We start from the raw sequence: 26,367 nt of genomic DNA, 5'->3' as shown, positions 1-26,367 counted from the left end.
AGGTCCATTGTCCTTTCAGCTTGTCGCCAGGATTCAGTGACTAGTGAGGCTTCTTCCTTAGTACTGTTGAATGTGGTACATGCGTTACGCATTTACTTAGACCGTACTACGTCTTTGAGGCATACGGATTCCCTGTTGGTGTTGATTGCACCAAAAAGAGGCTGCCAGCCTCGAAAAGATCCATCGTTAGATGGATCATTTCTGCCATCTGGCAGGCATATTTGTCTCCGAATGTGACCATTCCGGCCTCAATTGGGGCCCACTCGACTTCTTGGGCTGTACGGCATGGTTCTTCGGTTGAGCAGCTGTGCAAAGCAGCTACCTGGTCCATACATTTGGCGCAAGGGATGCCAGTGTTGGGTGGAAAATTATTTTGAGGGGTCTGTTCTGACGCTCCCCCTCTTACTTGGCTTGCTTTGGTATATCCCAGAAGTAATGGCATCCCCCAGATGGATGAAAAAGGAAATACGAATCTCTTCATTGGAGTCCATTTGGGGGATGCCGAGATCCCTCCCTTGTTTGGTTTCATACTAGATACCTGTTTGGTCTTGGGTTTCTCAGTTTTTCCGTGGGTCTTTCTCCGGCTTTGTTAAACACAGACTGAGCTTATGGTGGAAAGGGAGGGCTTATATAGGGGGTGGGAGCCAGTTTCAATTAGCTAATGTCTAACTCCACAACTCACTACCCTTAACCCAAAGTAAAGGCATCCCCCAGATGGACTCCAAGGAAGAGATTTTAAAATCATATTTATCCTACTATGTTTTGGGCCAAGAAGCCGGTGAGCACGCTGTGGTTTTCTAAACCACTGTTGCCCGAGTCTTGTTTCTTCCAGGCAAGGTCAACGCTGGTCTTCGCCTGGGCTCACTGAAGGGTACAGGTTGTTGCCTTATCCATATTTTTATTTCAGCATTGGTTGTCCTGCTATCTGAACCTCTGCAAGGGGTTTTTAGACCCGGGTCACCCTCTGTGCCGCCTCCTACCCTGTGGCAACCAGGTAGTGACTTTCTACGCTCAAACCCTTTCTCTTGTTTGGAGACCCTCAACTAGATGGACCTTCAGTATGGTCTGGACAACTGTCCTGTAGATGACTTGTTGCCTTAATGTATACTCTGGTCTTCTCTTTAGGTCGAATACATCTTTTGCTAGAGTTTTCCATGGAGAGGAACAGCTATGAGTTTATATAACTTTTTGGTACCCGGCACTTGCTGGGTTTCTATTGTCAACTGCGGCGGCGTTTTCCCTGCTTTCGGATCTGGTTATGTTTGTCTCTAGCTTTGTTCTCATTGGTTCCCTTCTACCACGGATTCCTTGTTGGTGCTCTCTGCTGCCTAAGGTCAGAGGCGGTCTGTTTCAGTTGAATTTTGAGATGCTCTGTCGAGTTCTTGTCTGCTTTTGTCGACTAGGGTCGCCTTTTCACCTAGTTCCATTCTGCTATAGCTGTGTATTAGTGGTATACTCTGAGGCTGTCAAGCAAGGAGTTCTGATTCTTCCTTTGCTATGCAACGCTTTGGTCCTCAGCTCTTGCTTTAAATTTTGTCCTATCGATTGTTTTCTGGCGGTCTTTGTTTTAGGTTTGGTCTCAGGGTCGGCAAGTTTCTCAGTGCTTCCCACCCGGGAGGTCAGCTTTGGAGCTTCCCCTAGTGAATGATAGAGAAAATAGGATTTTGGTACTTACTAATAAATCCCTTTCTCCGATTCCATAGGGGACACTAGACGCCCACCCTCCCCGAATCCCTGCCTTCTTGTTTTCTAGTTCTTTGCTAGTTATCTTGCGGTTTGTCTGCATTCTGTTGTGGTGTGACTGCATGTTCCTTGAAGTGGGTTATTCTGTTCTCCTTCAGTCTGTCTTATTTTGTGTAGTTCTCATCTTCTTCTTCCTGTTTGTCCTCCGTCTTTTCTTGGGCTCAGTTTCCTTAACTGGGGCTGATGGGGCATAGTGGGGAGGAGCCAGTCACACTTCTAAATTATGTAAAGTGCCAGGCTCTACTCTACCACCTACTATACCCATTGTATATACTCCAGTGTCCCCTATGGAATCGGAGAATGGGATTAATCAGTAAGTACTAAAACCCTATTTTTACTGCTTTCATATGTGCACGAGAAGTAATATTCTGTCTGCTGTATTATCTGAAGCCTATTAGCCAATGTGTTATCGAAACAAATTTTTAAAAGCTGATATTTTGTTTTATATACTGCTAGAGTATAAGTGAATGTGGGTGTATGTATGCCTGGTGTAAACCTGGCACGTATGCTACAGATGCAGGGCTGGACACATATTCCGATTCACGACTCTGCATATGGGTGTAACGAGTATTTTTACTGGCTGCTTTTTTTGAGTATAAGCTTTATGTCCAGTTCTGCATCTGGCCACTGGCGTTCATGTAAAGTAGCCTTCTCCCTATACTTCTGAAGCAGTTAGCTGATATCTTTAGTGCAGTGGGAATCCTGAAATGTTTATGTATTTTTGAGAATTTAATTTACTTTGTCTACTTTGTATGTCAGTTTTCCCCAGTGTTCGGTGCTGAGGAGCACTGTGGCACCTTATAAACCAATGATGATATACATTTTCCTTTTTGTGTGTGTTCCAGGAAACTAGTGTGTGGTGTACAAGGGGTATTGCACATGCTTATTCTATCAAAGTCCTGGGTCTGAGCCGGGATTTGGAACACGTTTCCAACCCGGATCAGACCCAGGACAGACCCCTTCTCCACTGCGGCGCCAACCGGGTTATGCCTGGGTTGGCACCGTTCACACAGGACCCGGGTCTTCTGGTGTTGCAGTAGACTCTTGGAGATGATATAATCTCTAAGTGCCACTGAAGTGGCACATCAGTTGAATGTGACCCAGGTAGAGCCGTTTACACTGAACGGTGACCCGGGAAGGACCCGTGCCCAACCCTGCAAGCTAGCAGTGTCGGATCCCCGGGTCGGGTTGATCCGTTTAAACTGACCTAAATCCCGGGTTGATGCGCGTTCACGTACAGAAACCCGGGATTTTAATGTCAGTGTTAGGGGTATTAGTTTGTGTGTGGGTTATAAAATAATGTGTATTTGTTACTATCTTTTCTTCTTACAAAAATAAGAATTGTGGTTTTTCCATCAGGGGTGAAGACAATGTCATGGGAGTAAAATACTGCTTTAGGAAAAATGACCATGTGGTTATTGTTATGCCTTATTTGGAACATGACTGCTTTGTGGTAAGATTTATTTAATTATTTGTGTCCTATTATCGCTTATGGTTGCTATTAGAGATAAGGTGACATGCAAAGGGCTTAAAAATTTTATTTTAACTTATTTGTAAAAGACTGCAAATCATTTGTGTGATGTGATATATAGTATGTGGCATAAAACATACCTTTTATATGAAACAAATCTTCACTCATCAGTTTGACAGATACCCTGCTCTAACAAACCGAAAACAGCACTAAAAGTATAATATACTGCTATAAAAATATAGCTCAATTTATCAGACACAGAATTGTCTTAAAATCCGCACAGTGTAATCCAGGCAGGGCTCCGATTTAGAATCCATGTAAGAAGTGTTTTATAGTCACTATCTAGACCAAGCTGATTTAGTGAGCTCAGGGCCTGATTCAGACCCGGTCGCGAGCGCTGAGCGCTCGCAACCGTGTCGATCTTTGCCCACTGGGCATGCACACGACAGAGCCGGGTCCGTCGTGCGCATGTGCGAGACCCGGCTAGCGACGGGTTCTCCGTCGCTCCTGGTCTCGCACCAAAAGGGGCAAGCTGTCGATGGTGACAGCTCGCCCCGTTTGATAGGCGTGGCCGGGGGGTGGCTTCACAAACGGAGGCGTTCCCAAGCGAACGCCTGCCGTTTGTGGGCGGCCCCACAAGGGTCTCGTCGCAAGCCAGATGGTCGCGATGGTCTTGACCATCAACCTGGCCGCTCGCTATAGCTGTGGGTGGTCACCCACAGCTATGCGAGCGGCCAGGAGGCCGCTTAAAAAAAAAAAAAAAAAACGCCCTGATTCAGAGTGAGCGCTCTTTCAGAGCGTCCGTCTCTGAATCAGGCCCTCGGTCCTCAGCACCTTCCTAACCCCTCACTTGCAAATAGGGATGGTTTAAATCCTTGTGATTCAAGCATGCAAATCTGTATGCCGTTTCTGCTTCCATGGTATAAACAATATTAACTTCTACTACACAGCATTGGAAGTATAAAAAACTGGAACCTATTTAAGCATCCTTTTATTGCTAGTTAATGTATTTGCATGCCATACCAACCAAATCCTTTCTCCTAGATCTCTGCCAGTCTTGTGTGCATATGTAGATACTTTGTATTCTTGTTACTAATTGTCAATATATATATATGCACATATTCAGACTTTGGAAATTGGCTGCACTTTACATCAGCTTTCTGCCCTACCACCTCCCTTGTAATCCTTTCCACAATATAAAAGTAAAAAATTTGTGACCGCTGTATGACATTAGAGTAGTACCGAGGCGTGTCCTCGCACCAAGGACAAGGTTGTTTTGCAGATTTGGAATACCATTTCCACTCAGCAGCTGGGAGTTCAGATATTATTGCTATCTACGAGGTGTGGCTATTAAATAACGAGACTGATGCTATCATTTGTTTTACCGTATTTGCCGGCGTATAAGACGACTGGGCGTATAAGACGACCCCCAACATTTCAATTCAAAATATAGAGTTTGTTATATACTCGCTGTATAAGACTACCCCCTCTTCCGCACACCTTCCACACACCAAATATAACGTAAAAGAACATCAGATTTAAGTTTAAAACTTGCATCATATTTCTTTCTTTTTGCTGGTGCCATGATAGGGTTGATAGGGGGTTTGACTGCTGGACATTTTCTATGCTGTATTGTACTGATGACCCGCCGCGGCCGCACTGGATACCGCGCGATACTGGATGGTATGTAGAATGAGGTGGGCGGGCATCGGGAGGCCACTATGGGCACCGGGTGAGTATCGGAAGGCCACTATGGCAGCTATGTCTATCCCAACTGAAGTGCACCCGGCGTATAAGACGACCCCCCCTACTTGGAGGCATGTTTTTCAGGGCAAAAAAGTCGTCTTATACGCCGGCAAATACGGTAATTATATTAAGTACATTTTAACTCAATTATTCCCCTTCTATGTACTCCCCTTCTGAATCCACACACTGTTGCATTCTTATTTTCCTTTGCTCAAAGCCGTGCTGTAGCTTATTATCTGTCAGCTGTCTCAACAGCTTCGTCATTTTCTTCTTTACTTCAGTAACTGATGCAAAACAGGTCCCCCCTTCTCCATATTTGACTTTAGGTAAAAGAAAGAAGTCACATGGTGCTATGTCTGGAGAGTATGGTGTGTGTTCTAGCACTACAGTCTGTTTCTCGGCCAAAAAATGCTTCACCTAGAGAGCTGTGTGAGCTGGTACGTTGTCCTGATGGAGGGTGAAACCATTTTCTTCTTCAGGGTCAATGGGGATCCACAGAGATACCATGGGGATATTATGGTTGGAGAAATACAGGCACCAAACAGTTAAAGCTTTAGCTCCCAGAATGCCATGGGTCCTCCTCCATATATACCCTACCCCTAGCCATAGGCCTTCAGTTGTTCATTTGGTGCGGCAGGATCAAGACGCACTTCTGTAACTTGGGACTGCTTAGGCAGTCCTAAGCTTTTATCGTCTGACGCCGGGGATCGGCAGCAGATGCCACAAGGCCAGCGTCCCTGGCTGGTTGACGCAGCTTAGGGGAGGTAGGCGCTCCACCTGCAGCTCCTACCCAGACGTAGTCCCTACAAAGGGATTCATGCATCTGGGTTGCTCCGCCTACCCTCCACGTGTATATGAGACGCTCACGGTCCATTATCAGTGTGCTGCTGAAGCTGTTGGTCTCAGGAGGGTTTTGGTCAGTCTCCTTGTATACATCTCCTGTGATTAAGGTATACAGGGCTCTATATCCTAACATTCCTGGTGTTTGTGTAGTTTATTTAGAGTCCATTGCAATTATATTACATATGCATTGTATGTGACTGTTTGCTAGCTGCTGTATTGATACTCCCTCTTATTTCTGTCTGTCAGTTATAACTATCAGTCTTTTCTCTCCATCCTCTTGGGATGGAGGTTTTTCTCTGAGTTCCTCTCTGGGGAGGAGGACCATCTGTCTACAGTGGATGTTCCTCCTTTAGTGAAGGCGGTTAAATCAATCCTAGACATTCAGGATGATGAACCAGCTCATAATAAGAAGGCTCCAGTGTTTAATCTCTGCCGGAAGGTGGTCAAAATGGAGTTTCCTGTATTTGAAAAGCTCATTGAACTTAAGGATGAGGCATGGGGTAACCCTGACAAACGTTTTCATGTGAATAAGAGAATAACATTGTTGTATCCTTTCCCGGCTTCTGTATGTACTAAGCGGGAGGTACCTCCAACTGTTGGATGCTCATGTGACGCATTTAATCAGAAATGCTACATTGCCTATTCCGTCTGCATCTTCCCTGAAGGATTCCACGGATGAAAAGATTGAAGCATGTCTTAAAACGATCTTTTCATCATCTGGAGCCGTTACTTGTCTAGCTATGGCTGGAGCCTGGGTAGCCAAAGCTGTTGAAGAATGGATGGGAGCATTGGAAAATTCTCTACCAAATGCTACCAGAGAGCAGATGATGTATATCTCCCATATACGGGAAGCGGCTTCCTATCCGGGAGGACCTGCTGTAGATGCTGGAATTTTAGCTTCTAAAGCATCAGCAGCTTTAATAGTGGGAAGCAGGGCCCTTTGGTTAAGATACAGGATCAAAGAAGGCGCTGGAAGTTTTACCTTTCTATGGAAAAGTCCTTTTTGGAGCAGAATTGGATAAAATAATGGCTACTCTGGCAGCTTCAAAGTCAGCAGGTCTGCCATCTACGGCGACTATGATCCCAGGGGGGAATTGGGGTTAGGCACCCCTTCCCCGGGAGGGTTTGGGTGCGGGGAGTGGGGGGTTAGTGTTAGGCACTACGGGTTTTACTTTGGGTCAGGCACAAAGAGTAAATCAAAAAATGTGTTACAGCCACCTGCGCCCCAGGACTGCTGCTTAGTCCACACTCTGGGTCACCAATCCTTTACAAACACACATACAATTTGAGTGTTCCAAAAGCGCAAAGATCCGTATCCTTAGTCTCGATATATTCCTTGTGTATGGGATCCCTCACCGTCTCGGAAGAAGAGAATAAGGCCGTCTATCATGTTCATATATCAGCATTAGATTTCGGCATATGAAGGTTCTTTCTTAGACTTGCCTCACAATAATGAGATGTGTACCTATAAAGTTTCTTTTATATTCTCTCTGGTCTGATCAACATATACGTCTGCATAGATATTTACTTAAAACAATGAACCCCTCTTATATAAAAGCTCACCTGGGAACAGGTATAAACGTTCACTTAAAGCAGTGTTCGCAAACGCGCTATAGCGCGTATTTTACCCACAAATGGAGACCGGGGACCCACTTTTTCAGAGAGGGCGAGTCCCTGGGGATGCGCTCTGCTGCGGGCCCAATCCCCTCGCTCCTGTTATATGGTTGATTGTCTGCAGGGAAAACTATGAAATGGAGCCATTTCTGCATGAGAAGTGCGCCTAGTAGTTACCCGGCGTGGAGAGTGTTCCCGGCGACCCCCTGGCCCGAAGACTGTGCCTGGTCGGAGGCACACCTGGCCCAATGACTGCGCCCCGCCCCGGAGAATGGCCCTGGCGACCCCCAGCGTGGAGACTGTTCCCAGCGGGCCCCCGGCCCGATGACTGTGCCTGGTCGGAGACACCCCGGCTCCCGGCTTGAAAACTGCACTCCCATCACATTGTCCCGGCGACCCCCGTCGTGGAGACATTTCCTGGCGTGCCCGAAGACTGTGCTTGGTCTGAGACACCCCGGCTTGAAAAACGCACTCCCGTCACAGGTAAATGTAAAGATCGGGTGGGGCTAGGTGCGGTAGCGGTAAGTGCGGTAGTGGGTGGGGGTAGGTGCGGTAGCGGGTGGTTGTCAGTACAGAGAGGTAGTGTGGTAGGGGATCGGTCGCTTACAGTTACCAATAATACATTTACTGTGGTGCTGCTGAGAATTTATTTATTTATTTTCTTAAAGCACCTGCCTCTCCCCCGTATTAGTAACCAGTCAATTGGCCTAGAGTGGGGCAGGCGCGTGTGTAAAGGGTCCACCTGGGAGCTAGGTTTGCTGTCCACAAATGGAGTGGTGGGGGAGGGTCCCCTGGGCTTGGCTGCTTTCCAAAAATGGATGGTGGCCTGGGGTTTAGGCAGCTGCAGTCAGAACAGTAAATAATTGTGAGGAGAGGGAGGGACAGGGGGGTAAGGCTGGCTATTACATCAACAAAAAAGAGTGCAATGAGTTATGTGATGCATGGGGATGGTGCAGCTGCTAAGAAAATTGCATGGCTGGGGAGCTGGCAGCTGGAACATAAAAGACAAGGTGGGTTCAGAGTTGCACAAATGTTACAAAAAAAAGATAATCATGTGCTGCTGAGATGTAAATGGTGGGGGATGGAGCTTGCTAGAAAATTGTGGGTGGCGCTGACTTGTGTTTAAGTTGTAAAAGGGCCTATCCATTAGCAGACTTTCTGAACGATGCAACCAAAATTAGGCGATTTTGGTCGGGTCTTTAACAAAGTCTGCTAATGGATAGCCGGCAAGGACCAGCGATGCGCGTGCACACTGGGTCCTTGCTGACCCTGACTATCTACTGAACATGCCTGTCAGGTTCGGCATGTTCGACGTTGTTCAGTGCGGGCAGCACACCTCGGTGACCTGAAGGTCTGCACGCTAGACGTTCAGACTTTCAGGTCACCTAATGGATTTAGATTTTCCTAAAACTTTCATTCTGATGGGACCCAAAAAGGTCAGGTAGGACCTCAAGTTAGTCAAGTGAGGGGTCCCCGGGACCCACAATTTTTTTGGCTGTCTGCGATCACTGCTTAAAGGTATCTTTACATCAGATGAGGAGACCTCCTCTTTGGTTCACCAGAGAAAGAAACAATGGGTATCCAGGGAACCACTTGATCCAAAAAGGATCTTTATTCCAAATACATGATAAAACAATGTCCAACGATACAAATAATAAAAATATCCAATATATCAAAAAAATAAGAAATATCCACTTAAATGAAAAATCTTCCCCCATGGAGAGCCTATCTGCAGATGGGAGCTGGGACAAACAACGCTACCTCTCACCTGGTCTGAGTGGGGCAGAGATGTCCAAGGTAGATGGAAATACCAGAATTTCACAACTGCATCGGGGGTCCCCTATTTCACCAAAGCGTTTCTGACAATGGTTCTTCCTCAGGGTGTATCTGGGGTGTCTCTAGTTGGGTTTTAACTAATGGCCAGCAAATTAAGTCTCCAAACTCTCATTAACATTTTGAAATAAAATCTGATAAAAAAAATCCAGATACAACCATTACACATTTAGCTAATAACATATACAGAAATACATATACTCCCTAAAATAAATCAAATATATCTCACCAACGATTACAATACCTTGGGCACACTAATCCATAAAATATTGATGGTAATAAAAATGCATAAATATACGAGTATAATCCAGTCCACATTTAGTCTCTCTTTGTGTCCCTGGATATTTGTTTGGCGTCCATTCTTCAAACAGGAAGCCAGGTCTGTCTTGTCTCTAATGTTCCCCGCGATCTCCATTCCGACCTTGTTAACCGGAAGTGAATAATGACTACTTCCGGTATATGGAACGCAGGAAATTCTTCTGCTTGGCATTTCTGCTAATATGTATAGTTAAATGGCACAGATTAACCATCTTCAATTGACCATAGCTTGCTTACAAAAGCACGGCTGGATCATGAATTGGAAGAAATAATCACTTTCTCCAACACAGCAGATGGTACATCTGGGAACTCTTCTGGATTCTCGGGCACAGTCTGTTTCTGCCAGAGGACAAGATTGTGGCCCTATCGTTGCAAATACGCAAGCTGCTTCGCAAGCGAAGGGTATCCATTCTGTTAGCAGTGCTGGTCCTGGGATCAAATGGTATCCACCTTCACATGGTGGGTATGCTTAGTTCCATTCCAGGCATCTGCAAAAGTTAATTCTCTCCAAGTGGAACGGACAGTATAATCTAATAAGGTCTCAGAGGATCATTCTCACATGTGGTGGCTGAGAAAGGATCATCTGAACAAAGGATGCCCATTCTGGATTCCAAATTGGGTGCTTCTCACCACAGACGCCAGTCTTCGTGGATGGGGGGCAGTGACAGGTCGTCACACCTTTCAGGGAAGATGGACTAATTTGGAAAGTCATCTGCCAATAAACATTCTGGAACTGTGAGCATTGCACAAGGCACTTATCATGGCACAGCACCTGCTCCAGGGCAGGTCGGTCCAGATTCGGTCCAACAATGCGACTACAGTGGCTTACCTCAATCATCAGGAAGGCACAAGAAGTTACGCAGCCATGAAAGAAGTGACAAAGATTCTGATTTAGCAGAATGTCCTCTTCCAGCCATCTCGGCACTATTCATACCGGTAGTGCTCAATTGGGAAGCAGACTTCCTAAGTCGCCAGGACATACACGCCGGAGAGTGGTCTCTCCATCCGAGAGTGTTTCAGCTCCTGGTAAACAAACAAATGGGGTCTACCAGAGAGTTCTCATGGCGTCACGTCACAAAAACAAGGTCCTGCAGCCTTCGTGGATGCACTGGCAGTAAGATGGGACTTCAAACTGGCTTATCTCTTTCCTCTGATTTCTCTTGTCCCAAGAGTTCTCAGGAAATTCAAGCAGGAAGGCCGAACAGTAATACTGGCGTCATTGGTTCACCGATATACAGAATCTGTCCATAGACAGGCCATATCCTCTTCCTCTATGGCAGGATCTGCTAACGCAGGGTCCCTGCCGGCATCCGGTCTTACCTCATCTGACTTTGATGGCGTGGCTCTTGAATGTTCCATCCAGTGCAAAAGGTTTTTCCAATTATTTTATTCAGACGATGCTTAGGGCACGGAAGCCTGCCTCTGCCCGCATCTATTACAGTTTGGCATTCTTTTGGTCAATGGTGTTCCCATAGGAAGTACGATCCTAAGGTATTCAGGATTTCCAGGGTACTAGCTTTTCTTCAGGCGTGGTTAGACCGTGGTCTCCGTCTGACCAATTTGAGAGTGCAGGTTTCTGCACTGTCAGTCTGGTTTCAGAGGAAGATTGACTCATTACCAGATTAGTTTAAGTGCCTGATGGATTTGGGCATTTTTTTTTTTTTCTAAGGCTGCAGTTTTTAATTTTTTTCTTTTTTTTTTTTCTTATCTGCTGCTGGCAGACTCTGGGCTAATGTACTCTGCCTACAATCTGGGCGCCTCCAGAGGGACGCGCCACAGGTCTGTGTCCCGGTACCCTAAATTGGTAGTCTTCAGCGCTGCAGTTCCATCGTGTATCTGGAGGTTAGCAGTATTGGGTAAGCAAGGTTCGTCCACCGCTAATCCCACGGTTGCCCTCAATCCCCCTACAATGTATTGCCAGGTACGGTGACTGATTAAATAATATACTGTACCGCTAACTGGAGAGAGTTGATTTTGTTGTACCTAAAATGGCAATTTAATTGAATAATTATTTTCACCCTTACCCTTTTGATAACTACAGTGTGTCTAATTCCCATACTGTCAATTTATGTGACTTTTTTTTTTTTTTTTCCTGGTATAATTGTACAAACTAGGAACAACAGTGTGGTTCAATTACACGAACCAGTTACAGGTTGTGGTTCAATTACACGAACCAGTTATAGGTTCGTCAAAGAAACTTTGGATAAACCATGCTGCAATTAAATCTTAATTGAAATTATTAATTGTTAACTTTTAGCTACTATGTGATTTATGATGAGTGCCCCCATAAAAGAATCCCTTTCTCTCCTCTGCTCTCCAGCAGAGAACCCAACGACTGTATTTGTATTTTGATTCCGGGGAGCAACACCAACATTTGTAATTACTTAGCAGTCTCAGTAATCTATTTAGTCTTTTTTGTACTGTTGGTTCTCTACTCTGCTCTCCAGCAGAGAACCCAAAGTCTAGGCCACAGGTTCTCAAACTCTGTCCTCAGGACCCCAAACAGTGCATGTTTTCCAGGTTTCCTCACAGAGTTACAAGTGAAATAATTATCTCCACCTATGGATCTTTTAAAATGTGTCAGTGAGTAATGACTACACCTGTGCACCTGCTGGGTGACCTGAAAAACGTGACCTGTGTGGGGTCCTGAGGACACAGTTTGAGAACCACTGGCCTACGCTGTGCATAATCTAAGTGTGCTTTGGAGGCCTTGCCTTTTTTAATTGACTTCATCTTTAGTCCTGTGTTGGGCAAATGTATCTTATTGGCGAAGGGAGGGGGGCAGGGAGAGCTGTTTTCTGGCTTCCGCAGCTCCCAAGGCAGAGAGTCCATCGTGGCCCTACTTTCACTCCCCTTGGCCCTCTGGTAAGTTAGATTTTCGGGGGTCAGTCCTCTGCTTGGGGAGGTAGGCCCGAGGGACTGACAATCCTGGTCTGGCTTCCGACCTGATACCTACTTTCGGAGAAACCTTCTGCAGAACTGGTTGCCCCCACACATAGGAGATCCTATAATGGGAGCACGTCTGCTTCACTTTCGGGACGCTTGGTTTTAGACCTCTTTGGATGCCTGGGTGAGAGGCATCCCCTCGGTTGGTTACAGGATAGACCTGTTGAGCCTCCTCTTCAAAGGTTTTTTTCTTTGGTCTTGGAGGGGCTGTGTAGGAACCCACTCTCCTCGAGTGTTTTGATCCCTGTTCTGGCAGGTCAAAAGAAGCATGGTCTCTATTCAAATTTGTTTGTGGTTCAAAGCCGGACTGTCCCGTGAAGCCCATTCTCAACCTGAATTCCCTCAACGTCCATCTGCGCTTTCAGAAGTTCAAGAAGAGTCACTGGATTTGGTGGTTTCTGGAGGAAGGGTAATTTCTGGTGTCCAGTGATGCGTACCTTCACCTTCTTATTTGGGAACCTCACCAATTCCTCCTTTTGGTTTGCGATATGGGACTCATTATCCATTCAGGGCCCTGCCTTTTGGACTCTCAACCTCCCTTGGGTCTTCACAAAGGTAATCGTAGTCACAGTAGTTCACCTTCTCGCGCTGGGTGTCACCATAGTCCTGTATCTTGATAACTTTCTAATAAAGGCCTATTCCCATGGTTGTCTGAAACATCAGGTGTTATCTGACGTTTGGATCATCAACTTCAAAATGTCCAACCTTGTTCTGTTGCAGAGGATGGTATTCCTTTGCATGTTATTTGGGACCTTCCTGCACAGGTTTTTGCTGCCTCAGTAAAATATTGTGCCCTTCCGGGCCTTCATTTGCTTGGTTCTGTAGAAGAAGGCGGTTTCCATCAATCTGTGCATGTCTCTTGGGAAAACTTGTGTCCTCCTTCGAGGCTGTTAAATTCATCACGTTTTTTTCTAGGGACCTTCATTTGGAACTGCTGTCCAAAGGAAACTAATGCCATCTCTCTCCTATCCCGGGTCATTCATCTCTCTCCTCAGGCTCGTCTGTCCCTCCTATGGAGGCGATTCCAAGCATCTCTGCAAGGGATGCCTGTTCACTATTTAGGACTGGATTCTGGTGACTACAGACCCCAGTCTCCAGGGCTGGGATTATGTGGTTCTTCAGGGTGTCTTGTCCCCTCAGGAGAGTTCCCTGCCCAACAATGTGCTGGAACTCTGGGATTTTTTTTTTCTGAGCCTTGATGGCGGCTCAGCTTTATCTGCATGGGATCCTGGTGGAGGTCCAGTTGGACAACGCTGTGGCGTAGATCATTAATCAGGAAAGCGATGAGGGAATCTGTCGATATTATACGGTGGACAGAGCATCACTGCCCAGCAATATCTGCCATATTCATTCCCAGTGTGAAAAATTGGTAGGGCGATTACCTGAGCCTCAAAGCTTTTGAACTTATAGCGTGTGTTTTCCCATCTGAGTGTGTTTCAGGCCCTAGTGGACTGTTGGGTTTGCCATAAGTCAATTAGATGGAGTCTTTGCTAAATCGAAAGGTGACACTTTATTGCTTCAGGACACTGGATCGATCAACCTTCTCGGTCGACACATGTATGTACCGTGGGACTTTTGTCTGATTTATCTCTTTCCGCTTCCACTATTACCTTTTGGGCCTTAAAGTGCATCATGCGGGAGAAGGCAAGTCATTCATTCTGGTGGCCCTGAATTAGCCTTTGCAGGCATTCTACTTGACCTTTGTGGTCTTCTGGTGCACAACCCCTGATGTCTTTCCGATTGTCCAGACCTCCTTCAACAAGGCCCCTTAGTGCACCCTGCATTACATCAGATGCATTAAAAGGAGTGGCTGTTTCGGGTGCTATCTTGAGGGCTAAGGACATTGCGGAGGCAGTTATTCCAACAATACTGAAGAAATAAATGCCTGTTTCTGCTCAGCAATATCACTGGATTTGGTGGGCTTATGTTGCTTTGCGCGAGTTTAAGAATTTGCGTTTTTATTTTGCATTTTCCTGTCTCCTTTTGTTCCTACAGGAGGGCCTGGACGCTCTGTTGCATTTTGTTATTTCAAAGTGCAAGTGTCTGTGTTTTATCAGCATTGCCTTGCTTTGATCCTGGAACTTAAGATATTTATGCAGCGGATCCTCCATGCGCAACCCCTCTTTCTCACTCCCACGGCTCTATGAGATCTAAATTAGATTTTCCGCTTTTTGCAGTTGGATACTTTTGAGCCTTTTGCTTCGGCCGATCTCAATTATTGCGTTTGGAAGATCGTTTTTCTCCTTTCCATGAACTAGGCTAGGAAGCTTTTGGAGTTTCGTGCTCTTTCTTGTCGTTCCCCTTATCCTAATCAAGTAATTCATGATGATAGGGCTGTGCTTCGTACAAGACTTGTTTTTTTTTTGCTGAAGGTGGTTTTCCGGTTCCATATCAACCGATTGATGGCATTGATTGTGGCTCTGGTTTTGTAGAGTAATGGTTCTTCCCTTGAGTATTATGCTTGTCGTTCCTTGGATGTGGTCCGGGCTCTTCGGCCCGATGTTCGCCACACCTCTGCAATTTGTAAGAAGGATGATTTGTGTGTACTCTGACTCTTGCAAGAGGGGTTGGCCAGCTTTGAAGTGTCCTGTCTAGTTGGCTTCGTGTTATTCGGCAGGCTTACATTGCGGGGGTCAAGCTGGTTCCTTCCAGGGTTACAGCTCATTCTGCACGATCGGTTGGCACCTTTTTGGATGCGCGTCATGGAGCCTCTTCTGAACAGCTGTCTGGTGGACACCTGGTCTTCGGTGCATACCTTTTTTGAAAATTTTTGTATCAATTTGACACCTTTGTGTATAAGGATGCGTGCTTTTGGCGCAAGGTGCGCCTTACTGCTGCAATGTGCTCCCTCCGGTGAGGACTGCTTTGGGACATCACCAGAGTTCCAGTGTCCCCCAGTGGAAGATGGAGAAAGAATTTTTGTATTTCCCAGTAAAATAAATTTTTCCGATTCCATGGAAGACGCTGGGCATTTCATATTGTTGTATGTTTGTTCCTGATGATTGATTGTGTTGCCTGTTTTGACAGTCTGTTTTGATACTTTTGATGTTGAGTTTGTTGGTTAGGGGTTTTCCTTTCCTGTTCTCCCTGTTTCTACTCTTGGGCTTGGTTAAATCCACCTGAGTCAGGTGGGTATAAAGGTGGTGAAGCCCTGTTTAAATCAATGAAGATTTAAAGTGCCAGGCTCCACACTCCACCATCTATAGCCCAGAGTTCCGGTGTACACTACGGTCTATTGAAACGCATGTGAAATATGTTTGACGTGCCCTTTATCACTAGAGCTTGATGTAGGCTTCTACCTACTGTAAATCTATATGGATGCAGTCCAAAAACTGAAATTCTACAGCACTGCTAGCAACAGGGGTTGAGTGTGTGATCCAAAAAAAAATAGTTCCTAATGTCATTTTTTATTTTTTTTTGTACTTTTCACTAGCATAAATAAAGCATATAATTAACGCCAGTAACTCAAACTGACTGCTGCTTATTATTAAAAAGTGGACATTTAATTTTATGGCATGTTAAATTCCTTCAATCACATGGGATGTAGTCACCATGTTGACAATCATTGTCAACACCACAGTATCGACAGTTATGATGTCGACGTGATTTATTGACATTCTGCAGGGAATTGAGGGTTAGGCATTAGGAGGAAGGTTAGGCTTAGGCTGCGGGAGGGTTAGGGGTTATCGTATGTTGGAAGTTCCCATCACCTGACTACGTTTACAGTGTCAACTTGATAAATGTTTACAAAATATACCCAACCCCAATAAATAACTAGCCCACAACATATGGTTACCTTTTTTTTTTTTTTTTTTAAACACCATCTTTACCAACCCTCCTGCAATACTCTAGTGATATAGTTACTGCAGTAGTAGATTAAATTGAAAGTTAAATGTCACCCATTGAGCTGATTTGTAACTTTTTGTGTGTATGCTTTTGCCTTATTTAAGATTTTTGTTAAAGAAACTGTTACAACTGTTTAATGTTTCATTTTGAGATGATTTATAACATTCAATTATATTTTTTCTATGCAGAATATTTTGCCTACTCTCAGCTTTCAAGAAGTGAAGGAATACATATTTAATCTCCTGAAAGCTCTTAAACGGATCCACTACTTTGGTATTATTCACAGAGATATTAAACCAAATAACTTCTTGTACAACAGGAAGCTGAAGCAGTAAGTATTATTATGCATATGTTAGATTTTCTGGGTCTAAAGGTATTAAACCTCTTCATTGGTTTTTCTTGCCTAGTTAGATAAAGGAATGTAGCTTTTAGTTGTGATTAAATTACATGTGACAATGATGTTTCCAATATGCCATGTACCCAGTGTTTATGGAGGAATAACTTGCACATCAATAGTGTTCTTTAAAAATAAAGAAATATATTAATTAGGTACTCATTTGTTAAAATATGAGCCTTATGACCATGTTCAATAGGGTAGTAAAATCCTTTTTTTATGCTATAACGCTGGAGAAATCGTTTTAAGTATGTAGAAATGTACTTTAAACTCAAGATATCACAGCTGGTATAGCTGATTTAGGTGGTATAGTCTTTCTAAAAGCTTTTTATGCAATCCAAAGATGAGATGTATAACCAAAAACGAAATTGTGAATCTTTGTAATTCATTTGCCAAGTTAATTGATTTGATACAGTTTGTAGATCAATGGAGTGAAAAGTGGGTAGATTTTTTTATTTTTTTGGGGGGGGGATTTGTACTGATATTTTGCTAAGTAAGTTTCAATGGAAAGCTAAAATAAATCAAGTTGTTTAAAAAAAAAAACGAAAAAATAGAAAAGTCCTATTTATAGTAGAATTACCAATATCAGGCTTACTATATTAACATAAATAAAGCAAATGCCAATCAAAGTTTTAACTCCTCTTGATTGCTTAAAAAAATATTTGGGTGACACCTGCTCTTTTGAGAGTAATATAAACAATGGAGATCATATTTAATTTTCCACAATACTGTTGATGTAAATGAAAAAAAAAAAAAATCTTAGCCAATTATATCTTCTTTTTTGTTTTTTAGGTATGCTCTAGTAGACTTTGGATTGGCTGAAGGAACGTCTGATACACAAATAGAACTTCTTATGGTCCTTCAGGCTAAAAAACAGGGGAGTTGCTCACAAAGTAAACCTCACACAGGTTCAGGAAACATAGCACCAGTTACTAGAGAAGTAGTTCTGCCTTCCTCTTCAAAGCAGTCTGTTAGACGGCGGTGGCCACATTTTCAGATAAATCGAAAGGTTCTCAGTATTTTACTTCTCTTTTATTAATGCTGAAATACCAAGCCTAATTTAACTATAGCAAAATGTACTGTTTTGTTTGATTTTTAAACCCTTATTTTCTAGTTGCAGGGTGTTACTTTCCATGCGTATGATGTGCAAAGTGTGATATTTTTAAGTGAGGAGATGGAGAGTTGTTAAATGTGTTCCCAGTTTTCTGCTGTGAAATGTTTGCTATGGGATGGTAATCTGTTAAACCAAACCCTGGCCAAAATATTTATTTACTTCTCCTTAGAAAAGCTCTTGAATCCTGAGTTCAAGGAACACACCCCACTCGAAGAAACAGATTCCCGAGTATACTTCAGTCTTAGGAGGGTTTCATTTCGGAGGCTTCCTCGCAGGTGGAGGGCAACCCTTTGGAAGGATCGGACAAGGATCTTTCTTCGCTGACTCAGATGTGCAAGGTGACGGGGCTCTGGTCAAGGCCACGCAGGAAGTTCTGCAGATTTCTGATGTGGAGACTCCAGTGTCTCAGGAAGTTTCTTTCTTCAAGAGGAAACTGAAGCAGCCGGTTACCTTTCCTGCTTCTCCGCAGTTGAGAGAAATCCTTAGAGATGGGCTTCGTCCCATCCGGATCATAAGTTCCAGATATCTCTGTAAAAAATGGACATAGCTACTTGGCGAGGGGCCCCGCTCTGGTACACAGTCTACTGGCTTGATTCCTCTGGTCACACACATGCAACCAGTGGAATGTTACAGCATGTCTGCTTTGGCAGTTGTAGCTCGCTGGGCTCTCTCGTTAGGATTCGTGCATGCCAATGCAGAGGCTTTGCTAGGGATGTCCTCTTCATACCGTAATTGGACAAAATAATCACCCTGGCCACAGGGGGCAAAAGCTTTTTTTTTTCTCCATTCCTTCCAAGGCAGAGTCTGGACCTTTCTTTCGGCACTTCGGTAAGTTACGTTATTGTGGTTCCAGGAGACAGTACTCCTCTACCAGTGGAAGCAGGTCTAGAGGCCGTCAGTCATGGTCTGGATGTAGACCTGAGTCCTGTCTTTCAGTCAAACCTTCCAAACCCATGGTGGGTGCACGTTTTCTTTGTTTTCGGGATGCCGATTGATGGGCAGACCATCACGTGCCAGCAACATCAGCCGTTATCATCCTGGAGGTAAAACTTGGGAAACAGATTACCTAAGCAGGTAGGATCTTTACCCTGGCAAAAGGTCTCTCCACTCGGACGTCTTTTGAGCCCTGTTAAACATGTGAGGCATGCCAGATGTCGATCTGATTGCGTCTCATCTGAACCACAAACTTATGCTGTATTACGTCAGGACTCTGGAACCTGCTGCCCTCTCAGTCGACGCCATGTACATTCTGTAGGGTTATTGCCTTATATATCTCTTCCCCCTTGCTGTTGCAGGCTCTGAAACTATTCAAGAGGTAACGAGCAACATTCATTCTAGTGGCCCCGGAATGGCCTTGGAGGTCATGGTAATTATAGTTTACTGTTGGATGCCCCCTGGCGTCTTCCTGAACATCCGGACAACAAAAGCTATTCATCCTTCCCACTTTATATCGAATGCATTTAACGGCATGGCAGTTGAGACAGAATTTTGGTTGGGCTTATGTTGTTTGATATTGGTGTTTTTTTCCTTTCTCTTTTTGGCTTTCCCATCTCCTGTTCCTCTAGGATGGCTTGGGTGCAGGGTTGCATTTGGGTTCTCTGAAAGGGGCAGGCGTTGGCCTTGCCTTACTCCCGGAAAATTAGACTTTATGCAGGGCGTCCTTCATGTCCAGCTGCAGTTTTTTTTGCTCCCACAGCTCCATGTGACCTTAACTTGGTCCTTCATTTTCTGCAGTCAGATACTTTTTAAGCCTTTGGCATGTATTGATCTCAAGTATGTCACTTGGAAGACTGTGTTCCTCCTTGCCATTTTCTCGGGTAGGAGGGTTTCGGTGCTCAGTGCTGCCTTGTCATTCACCCTCTTGTGTTTCATGATAACAGAGCAGTGCTTCGTACAGAACCTTTTTAACCAAGGTGGTTTCTCATTACACATTAATAAGCCAAGTGTGGTGCTGGTTTTATCCACTGATGGTTCTTTCTTTGAGGATAAGGCTTGTTGTTCTTTGGATGTGGTCCATGCTCTTAGGACTTGCGTTTGCCTTTCCTCTGCCATTTGTAAGACTTGTGACTTGTTATTTATGGCTCTCAAAAGCGTGATTGGCCGGCTTCTAAATGTATGTTTTCTCGTTGGCATTACACCATTCCGCATGCTTACGTTGCTGGAGGCCAGCAGGTTCCTTCCAGGGTTACGGCTCATTCCACTTGGTAGGTGGGTGCCTCATAGAATGCACGCCATGGGGTTTCTGCCGAACAGCTGTGCAGACATCCACCTGGTCTTCTGTACATGCCTTTACCAAATTCTATAGCTTTGACAACTTTATATCTAGGGAAGCGCGTTTAGGATACATGGTGCTCTGTACTGCTTCAGCACGTTCCTACACATGAGGACTGCTCTAGGATGTCCCCAGAGTCTCCCTGGGAAGTAGGAGAAAACAGCATTTCTGCACTTACCAGAAAAATCACTTTCTCTGATTCCATGTGGACTCTGGGTGCCCTCCCAGTGCTGCTTTTTTTGTTGTCTGTTGCCGATTGTGACACCACCTTTTGCATCTGTTGTGACGCTTGTGTTTTTGGATTGATGGTTTGGGATTCATTTTCTTCTGTCCACTGTCTCCACTTGGCTTAGTTAAACTACTCATTGGGTTGGGGCATAGGGAGGGAGGACCCCAGTCAAAATCATTGAAGATTTAAAGTGCCAGGCTCCATTAACCACCATCTATATCCCAGAGTTCCCAGCGGCTCCCCCCAATACCCATGGAATCTAAGAAAGGTATTTTAATGGCAAGTACTAAAATCCTATTTTGCATTTACCTTATTTTGGTGTGTGTTAAGCGTTCTTTAGTATATAGGATGTGAGAGTACTGATGTGTGCTTATGATGATTGCTCTGTCTAGACCAGTGTGTTCCCAAACTGGGTGCCGTGGCACCCTGGGGTGCCTCGGGGCACTTCCAGGGGGTGCCTTGGGTTTGTAGTTCGCTAGCAAATTAAATGATTTTTAGTCAGTGTGATAGGCAAAACCAGTGCTAATGGCTGACAATCAAAAATATGTGGACAAAAAGAAGCGCAGCCCTGTCAGCCACCACATAACTGAAGGGTGACATATAAGCACAATTTACTTCATTTAATTATCGCAGAATTTCTCAATAAGAAATTTTTGGCCCAGGGGTGCCATGGAAAAAATACTGATGCTTTAGGGCACCTTGATTCGTAAAAGTTTGGGAACCACTGGTCTAGACTGATCTTACACATGGAATGGCATAAGCCTGAATCATGCATACAGCTGTTCTGCTTTTATTTCACGCTCTAGATTTGCTGTTATCACATTTTGTAAAGTGTAACCGATACAATTCTTATTTGTGTTCTATTTGGATGGGTTTTCTAGGAAGGAAGGCTTGGCAGTTCCCTACAAAGGACTGTGTTTGGAGAGAAGAATTTTAATGTTCAAAGTCCTGTCACCCAGGAAGTAAACACCACAAAAGTAAGAAGATCTATTTTATTCCTATGTAGATTAACTCAAGTTGTATGTTCAGTGATATTATAGCTGGTCTATAATATGGTTTACTTTTAAATAAAAACTACAACCCTCAGAGTCACAGTAAAATTTAGGATTTAATTGTTTCTTTGGCCAAGAAAAGACCTCCCAGATAAGTGGAGCACAGCAGAGTAAAATACACATCCCAACTTCTGTTCAGGTGCAAAGGTTACACCAGCTGCGGTGAGAGAGAGAGAGTGTGTTTCCCTACGGAAGATAAAGGGGTGGACAAAGGTGTCTTTTATGAATGATTTCTAATTATAGGAAGATGAATAGTATTTAGTCTCACAAAAGGGACTTGCAGGGCCGGCTCTTAGGGTGTTCGACCAGTGCAGTTGAACAGTGGCGCCACCCCATTGAGGGCGCACCCCTGCCAACATCCCGATTTCAGCTGCACAGTACTGTTCCACCCATGGGCCAAAGTGTCCCGCGGGTGGTCAAATCGGGAAGTTGAGCACCCCCACCTCCGCAGTGGCGCGGGACCCCGGAGTAGCTGAATGGATGCTGCGCGCGGCATCAATTCAGTGCCAGGAGAGGGCTGGGGGAAGCCCAGTTAGTGACGGAGTGCTGGGCTTGCCCCCAGCCTGACGTTATTTGGAGACATGGCATGCGGGCACACCTCCAAAGAACGTCACTTAGGGGGCATGGCCTATGGTAATTAGGTCACGCCCCATTTTCGGCCATGCGTAACTATGGGGCCTGTAATCACAACCTGCACAGGGCGCTCCAACCCCTGGAGCCGGCCCTGAGACTCTGATGTGCTGGAAATCAAACCTCTTCTTATAACTTATTTGCACTTCTAGGGGCATTTTGACAATTTTTAATGTTAAACACTCTAGTAATTTACATGTGTTCAGCTCTGTCATATAGTGGTTAGTACCCAGATTAGCTAAAAGCAACAGTGTGTGCAGTGGTCACGCCACATTTCTTTCAGCAGAGTGAAAATACACCTTTTAACATTGTTGTGAAGTATTTTTATTCAAAGAGGAATATTTTATGATTGGTAATTCAAACTTTTTATAGTAAAAGAGATCATGATGTTCAAAACTTGCAATTAAAGGAGGGGAGCATTGCTGTAACTTCTACATCAGCTAAGGGGCCAATACAAGCTGACTGAATAGGAAAATGCATGTTGTTGCCTCCTACTGTGTAATACGGAATCGGTATGATTTACCGCCGGACCCATGCCTGGCGGTTCAAATCCCGACAGCAGCAGCCTGACAAGGATGAAAATCCCGATCGTCCCCAGGTAAGTATTCACTAACCTATTCTACCCCCTAACCCTCCCTTAGGGGTGCCTAACCCTAACCTTCCCCCCAGTGCCTAAACCTAACCCCCCCCCCCCACTTCCCCGCCGCCTAAACCTAAGTCCCTCGGGAGCGTGCCTAACCCTCAGTCCCACCTGGGGATGCCTAACCCTCCCTCCCCCTAGCCTAACCCTAAATCCCCCCGGGAACCCTAAACCTAACCCTCCGCCCCCGCGGCTATCCGCGCTCAGCGTCCCTTCGATTGGGATGCCGGGCGCCGGTTTCCCGGCGTCGGTAAAATGACAGGCGTCTAGATTTAGACGTCTGTCATTTAACCCTCGCCAAGATTAAGCAGTCGGGAAACCGGCTGTCGGGATTAGGTCCACCGGCTCCCCGACTGCATACCTGTAATACACCTCTTCCACTGCTGCAATAACCCGGGTTATTGCCAGGTCTACCCAGATCGCAGCTCAGTGGAAAGGGTCCCAAAGAAGAAATCTGGGTCCAATGACCTGGGAATCCAACTCGGGAAGTGACCAGGGTTGGACACGGGTTATGGGGCAGTGTAAACGAGTAACCTGGGTCAGACAGTCCGGGTCCCGTTTACATCATGAGGAGATCCAGATTTCCCGGCACTTAAAAATGATGCAATCTCCAAGCACTGGCATAAGAGTTCAACTGCACGCTGGTGCAGTGTGAATGGCGCTGACCCGGGAACAACCCGGGTCGGCGCCGTGGTGCGTAAGGGGTCTGTCCTGAGCGTGTTCCAAATCCCGAGTCGGGATTTGGGTTGAAAAGGGTTATAAATGATAAGGAGCCTTGCTTCCTACCGAGTAAGTGGTAAGGAGCCTTGCTTCCTACCGAGTAAGTGGTAAGGAGCCTTGCTTCCTACCGAGTAAGTGGTAAGGAGCCTTGCTTCCTACCGAGTAAGTGGTAAGGAGCCTTGCTTCCTACCGAGTAAGTGGTAAGGAGCCTTGCTTCCTACCGAGTAAGTGGTAAGGAGTCTTGCCTCCTACCGAGTAAGTGGTAAGGAGTCTTGCCTCCTACCGAGTAAGTGGTAAGGAGTCTTGCCTCCTACCGAGTAAGTGGTAAGGAGTCTTGCCTCTACCATATTCTCCAATAAAATTCTCAAGTATCCGTACTTATGAGAAAATACACTAATAAATTTTTAGCTTTGGTGTTGCTAGGTAGCATTTTATTAAAATGGTCACTTAGTCAAACTTTTCTAATGCGATTCATTCCGGGAAGCCCTATGGCTTGCTGAGCAATACACAATTCTGCTATAGCAGGAATAAAATGGTAGTTGTGGTGTTATTGCTCTAGATTTAGGCAACATCTGGAAATGTATACGGCCTATAACTTCTGTCATGTTTACTAATACATTTGTACTTATTTGCTTTAGAAGGTATCACTTATCTAATGCTATTTAAGAATAACACTTTTTTAACTTGTCCATTAACACCTATGAAAATTGAGTGAATACCATAACATACAGTAGGACATTTATTTTAAAAACTGTAACTACTACATTGCAGAACATAAAGCCGTCCAAGACACTGGATGCAAATAGAAAATTGGCAAAGACTGTTCCTGCAAAAGATACTAGTGATGGGATGGTGAGGAAAGCTGGCAGCCCGACCTGTGACTGCTATGCCAGAGATCAAGTCTGCTTTAGCTGCCTTTCAAGGTAATTTATTTAGTGGCAAGCTAAAACCAAGTGGAACAAGTCTAGCAGAAATATAAACTGTCGTAGCAGATAAAGATACGCTGTATCTTACAGAATTCGGATGAGCTAGTTTGTAGTAGTAGATAACAAAGCATGTATGGATTTTATTGACTCTACTATATTTTAATTAGACGCGCCCCGCCAGCCCATGTGAGTAGCTGAGGACTTGCAGATTTTTGTAAGCAGCTCTATGGGACTGTGAACAAAACTGCAACATCGGGCCGCGATGGGTGAGATGAGGAGCCGTTCTAGCATCTCCACGCGCCCCCCCCCCCCCCCGCCCTCACAAAGAATTCGAACGGCCCCTATACATTAACCAATTAATGAACAATTAGATTTTTATTTAATTTGTATTGTATTCTGGAATTTATCTACTTCAGCAATATAGTACAAGCAGGCTTTTCCTATCGAAAATTCTGCTATACTTTAGTCATTTTGCTTGCAAAACCCCATTAATTTTTGTTAAAAGCTAACTAAGTTTGCGAATGTTTTCAATTTGTATGCAGTATTTTTTTTTGCCATCATACTGTTAAGCCTAATTTTACATATCCACATACTTGAATTCTAAACATACTTCCTTTGTAATAATATTTTTAGTGGATGAAAACCGTTGGGAATTAATTATTTTATTTATTTAATTCTAACACTTCTCTCCATTTATTCATATGAAGGAACAGACAAATTGCATCAAGAGCTGGCACACCTGGATATCGTGCCCCAGAGGTGTTAATGAAGAGCACACATCAAACAACTGGTAATTGTTCTTTATTTCCTGATTTAACCTTGTGTGAATTTTAAATAATTGTTCCATCAGGTTTAGCTCAAGCTACTTTATTGCAATATGGATTCCGTTCAGTATTTACCCTAGTACAGAGGGTCCCAAACTCCGCCATTACAGTCCAGGTTTTAAAGAGACCCATGCTTGAGTCCAGATGGTCAAATCAAATTGACTGAGATACTGCTTAAGTCACCTGTGCTCAAGCATGGATAGCCTTAAAACGTGGACTGTAATGGCAGAATTTGGAAACCCCTGCCCTAGAGAGACAGACAAGAAAAATGCTTGATGATCACTTGTAATTATTGATTGTTCGTATTGATTACATATGTAAGTGATCAGACACATTTACAAATTTGAAAAACTTAAATTTTTATTTTAAAAATAGCTGATGAAGATTTTTAAACCTAAAATGAATGAATGAATTTGCCACTTGAGAGTACTATGTAAATTAAAACTAAAAATTTTGTCCCAAAAAGCTTTGTTGAACAATCAAAACCCATTGTCATAAAGCAAACAAGATTTTCATTGGGTTGTACAGATGTATCCTTGCTCATCGAGCCTCAATACGCCGTGCAGCGCGCTATGCCTGGTGTGAGTGAGCCATTAGATAAGTCGGGTGTTTTTTTTCTTTTTTTTTGTGCCGAAAATGCGTCCAATTTGCAATGCGTTGTGACTAAGGCGCACCAGGTTACGGTCTCCTGGGGGGGACTTAGGGTTATACACCCCCCGGTAGATTTAGGGTCAGGCTAGGGGAAGGGAGGGCTTAGTAGAAATACTCACCCTGTCGGTTTCTTCTAGTGCTGATCTTCCGGCGTCGGGATTTGAACTGCCTGACAGCTCCGGCGGTAACTCTTGCCGATTCTATTTGTAACCGTGACCTTTATAAATAGATACACTTGTGAATATGACAGTCATTAAGGTGGTTGGTATTGCATTTCTAACACTTGCTCTTCATCTTTTCAGTTTGGGACCTTACATGTAATTGGTATTACTAGCTTATAACTAGCGGTTCTCAACAGGTGGTACAATTAGGAAGACTAGGTTGTACTCAAGCACCACCTACACCAGGGGTGCCAATACGTCTCTTGCAGTGACACCTGTGTTTTTCCTGATTAGCAAAATGCATTGTACAGCTATTAGGTACTATGCATTTGTCATGCAAGTAATACAGTATTTGATATTTTCACAACAAAAAGATAATCTATCAGTAAATTCC

The 26,367-nt window shown here is 44.4% G+C and overlaps 1 protein-coding gene and 1 pseudogene across 2 annotated transcripts in view; both read left to right on the top strand.

The window, feature by feature from the left end:
• Positions 1-26,367, top strand: part of LOC148508222 (cell division cycle 7-related protein kinase-like) — a 50,125-nt gene that overhangs the window by 18,893 nt on the left and 4,865 nt on the right. Inside the window, exons 4-9 of one of the 2 annotated variants that reach the window (XM_088444873.1) lie at positions 3,103-3,196; positions 16,549-16,691; positions 17,547-17,632; positions 21,252-21,346; positions 24,183-24,334; positions 25,045-25,127. In XM_088444873.1, the coding sequence (XP_088300999.1) occupies positions 3,103-3,196; positions 16,549-16,691; positions 17,547-17,632; positions 21,252-21,346; positions 24,183-24,334; positions 25,045-25,127 (653 nt within the window). Of the gene's footprint in view, positions 1-3,102; positions 3,197-16,548; positions 16,692-17,546; positions 17,764-21,250; positions 21,347-24,182; positions 24,335-25,044; positions 25,128-26,367 lie in introns of both variants that reach the window. The other variant, XM_088444872.1, reaches the window with a different exon arrangement.
• LOC148508223 (U5 spliceosomal RNA) lies at positions 1,105-1,211 on the top strand (annotated as a pseudogene).

This window comes from Taudactylus pleione, unplaced genomic scaffold (assembly GCF_031769625.1).
Source record: "Taudactylus pleione unplaced genomic scaffold, aTauple2 ptg000373l, whole genome shotgun sequence".
Classification (NCBI taxonomy): Eukaryota; Metazoa; Chordata; class Amphibia; order Anura; family Myobatrachidae; genus Taudactylus; species Taudactylus pleione.
Note: the sequence above shows the minus strand (reverse complement) of the source record. Positions and strands in the feature narration are given on the sequence as shown.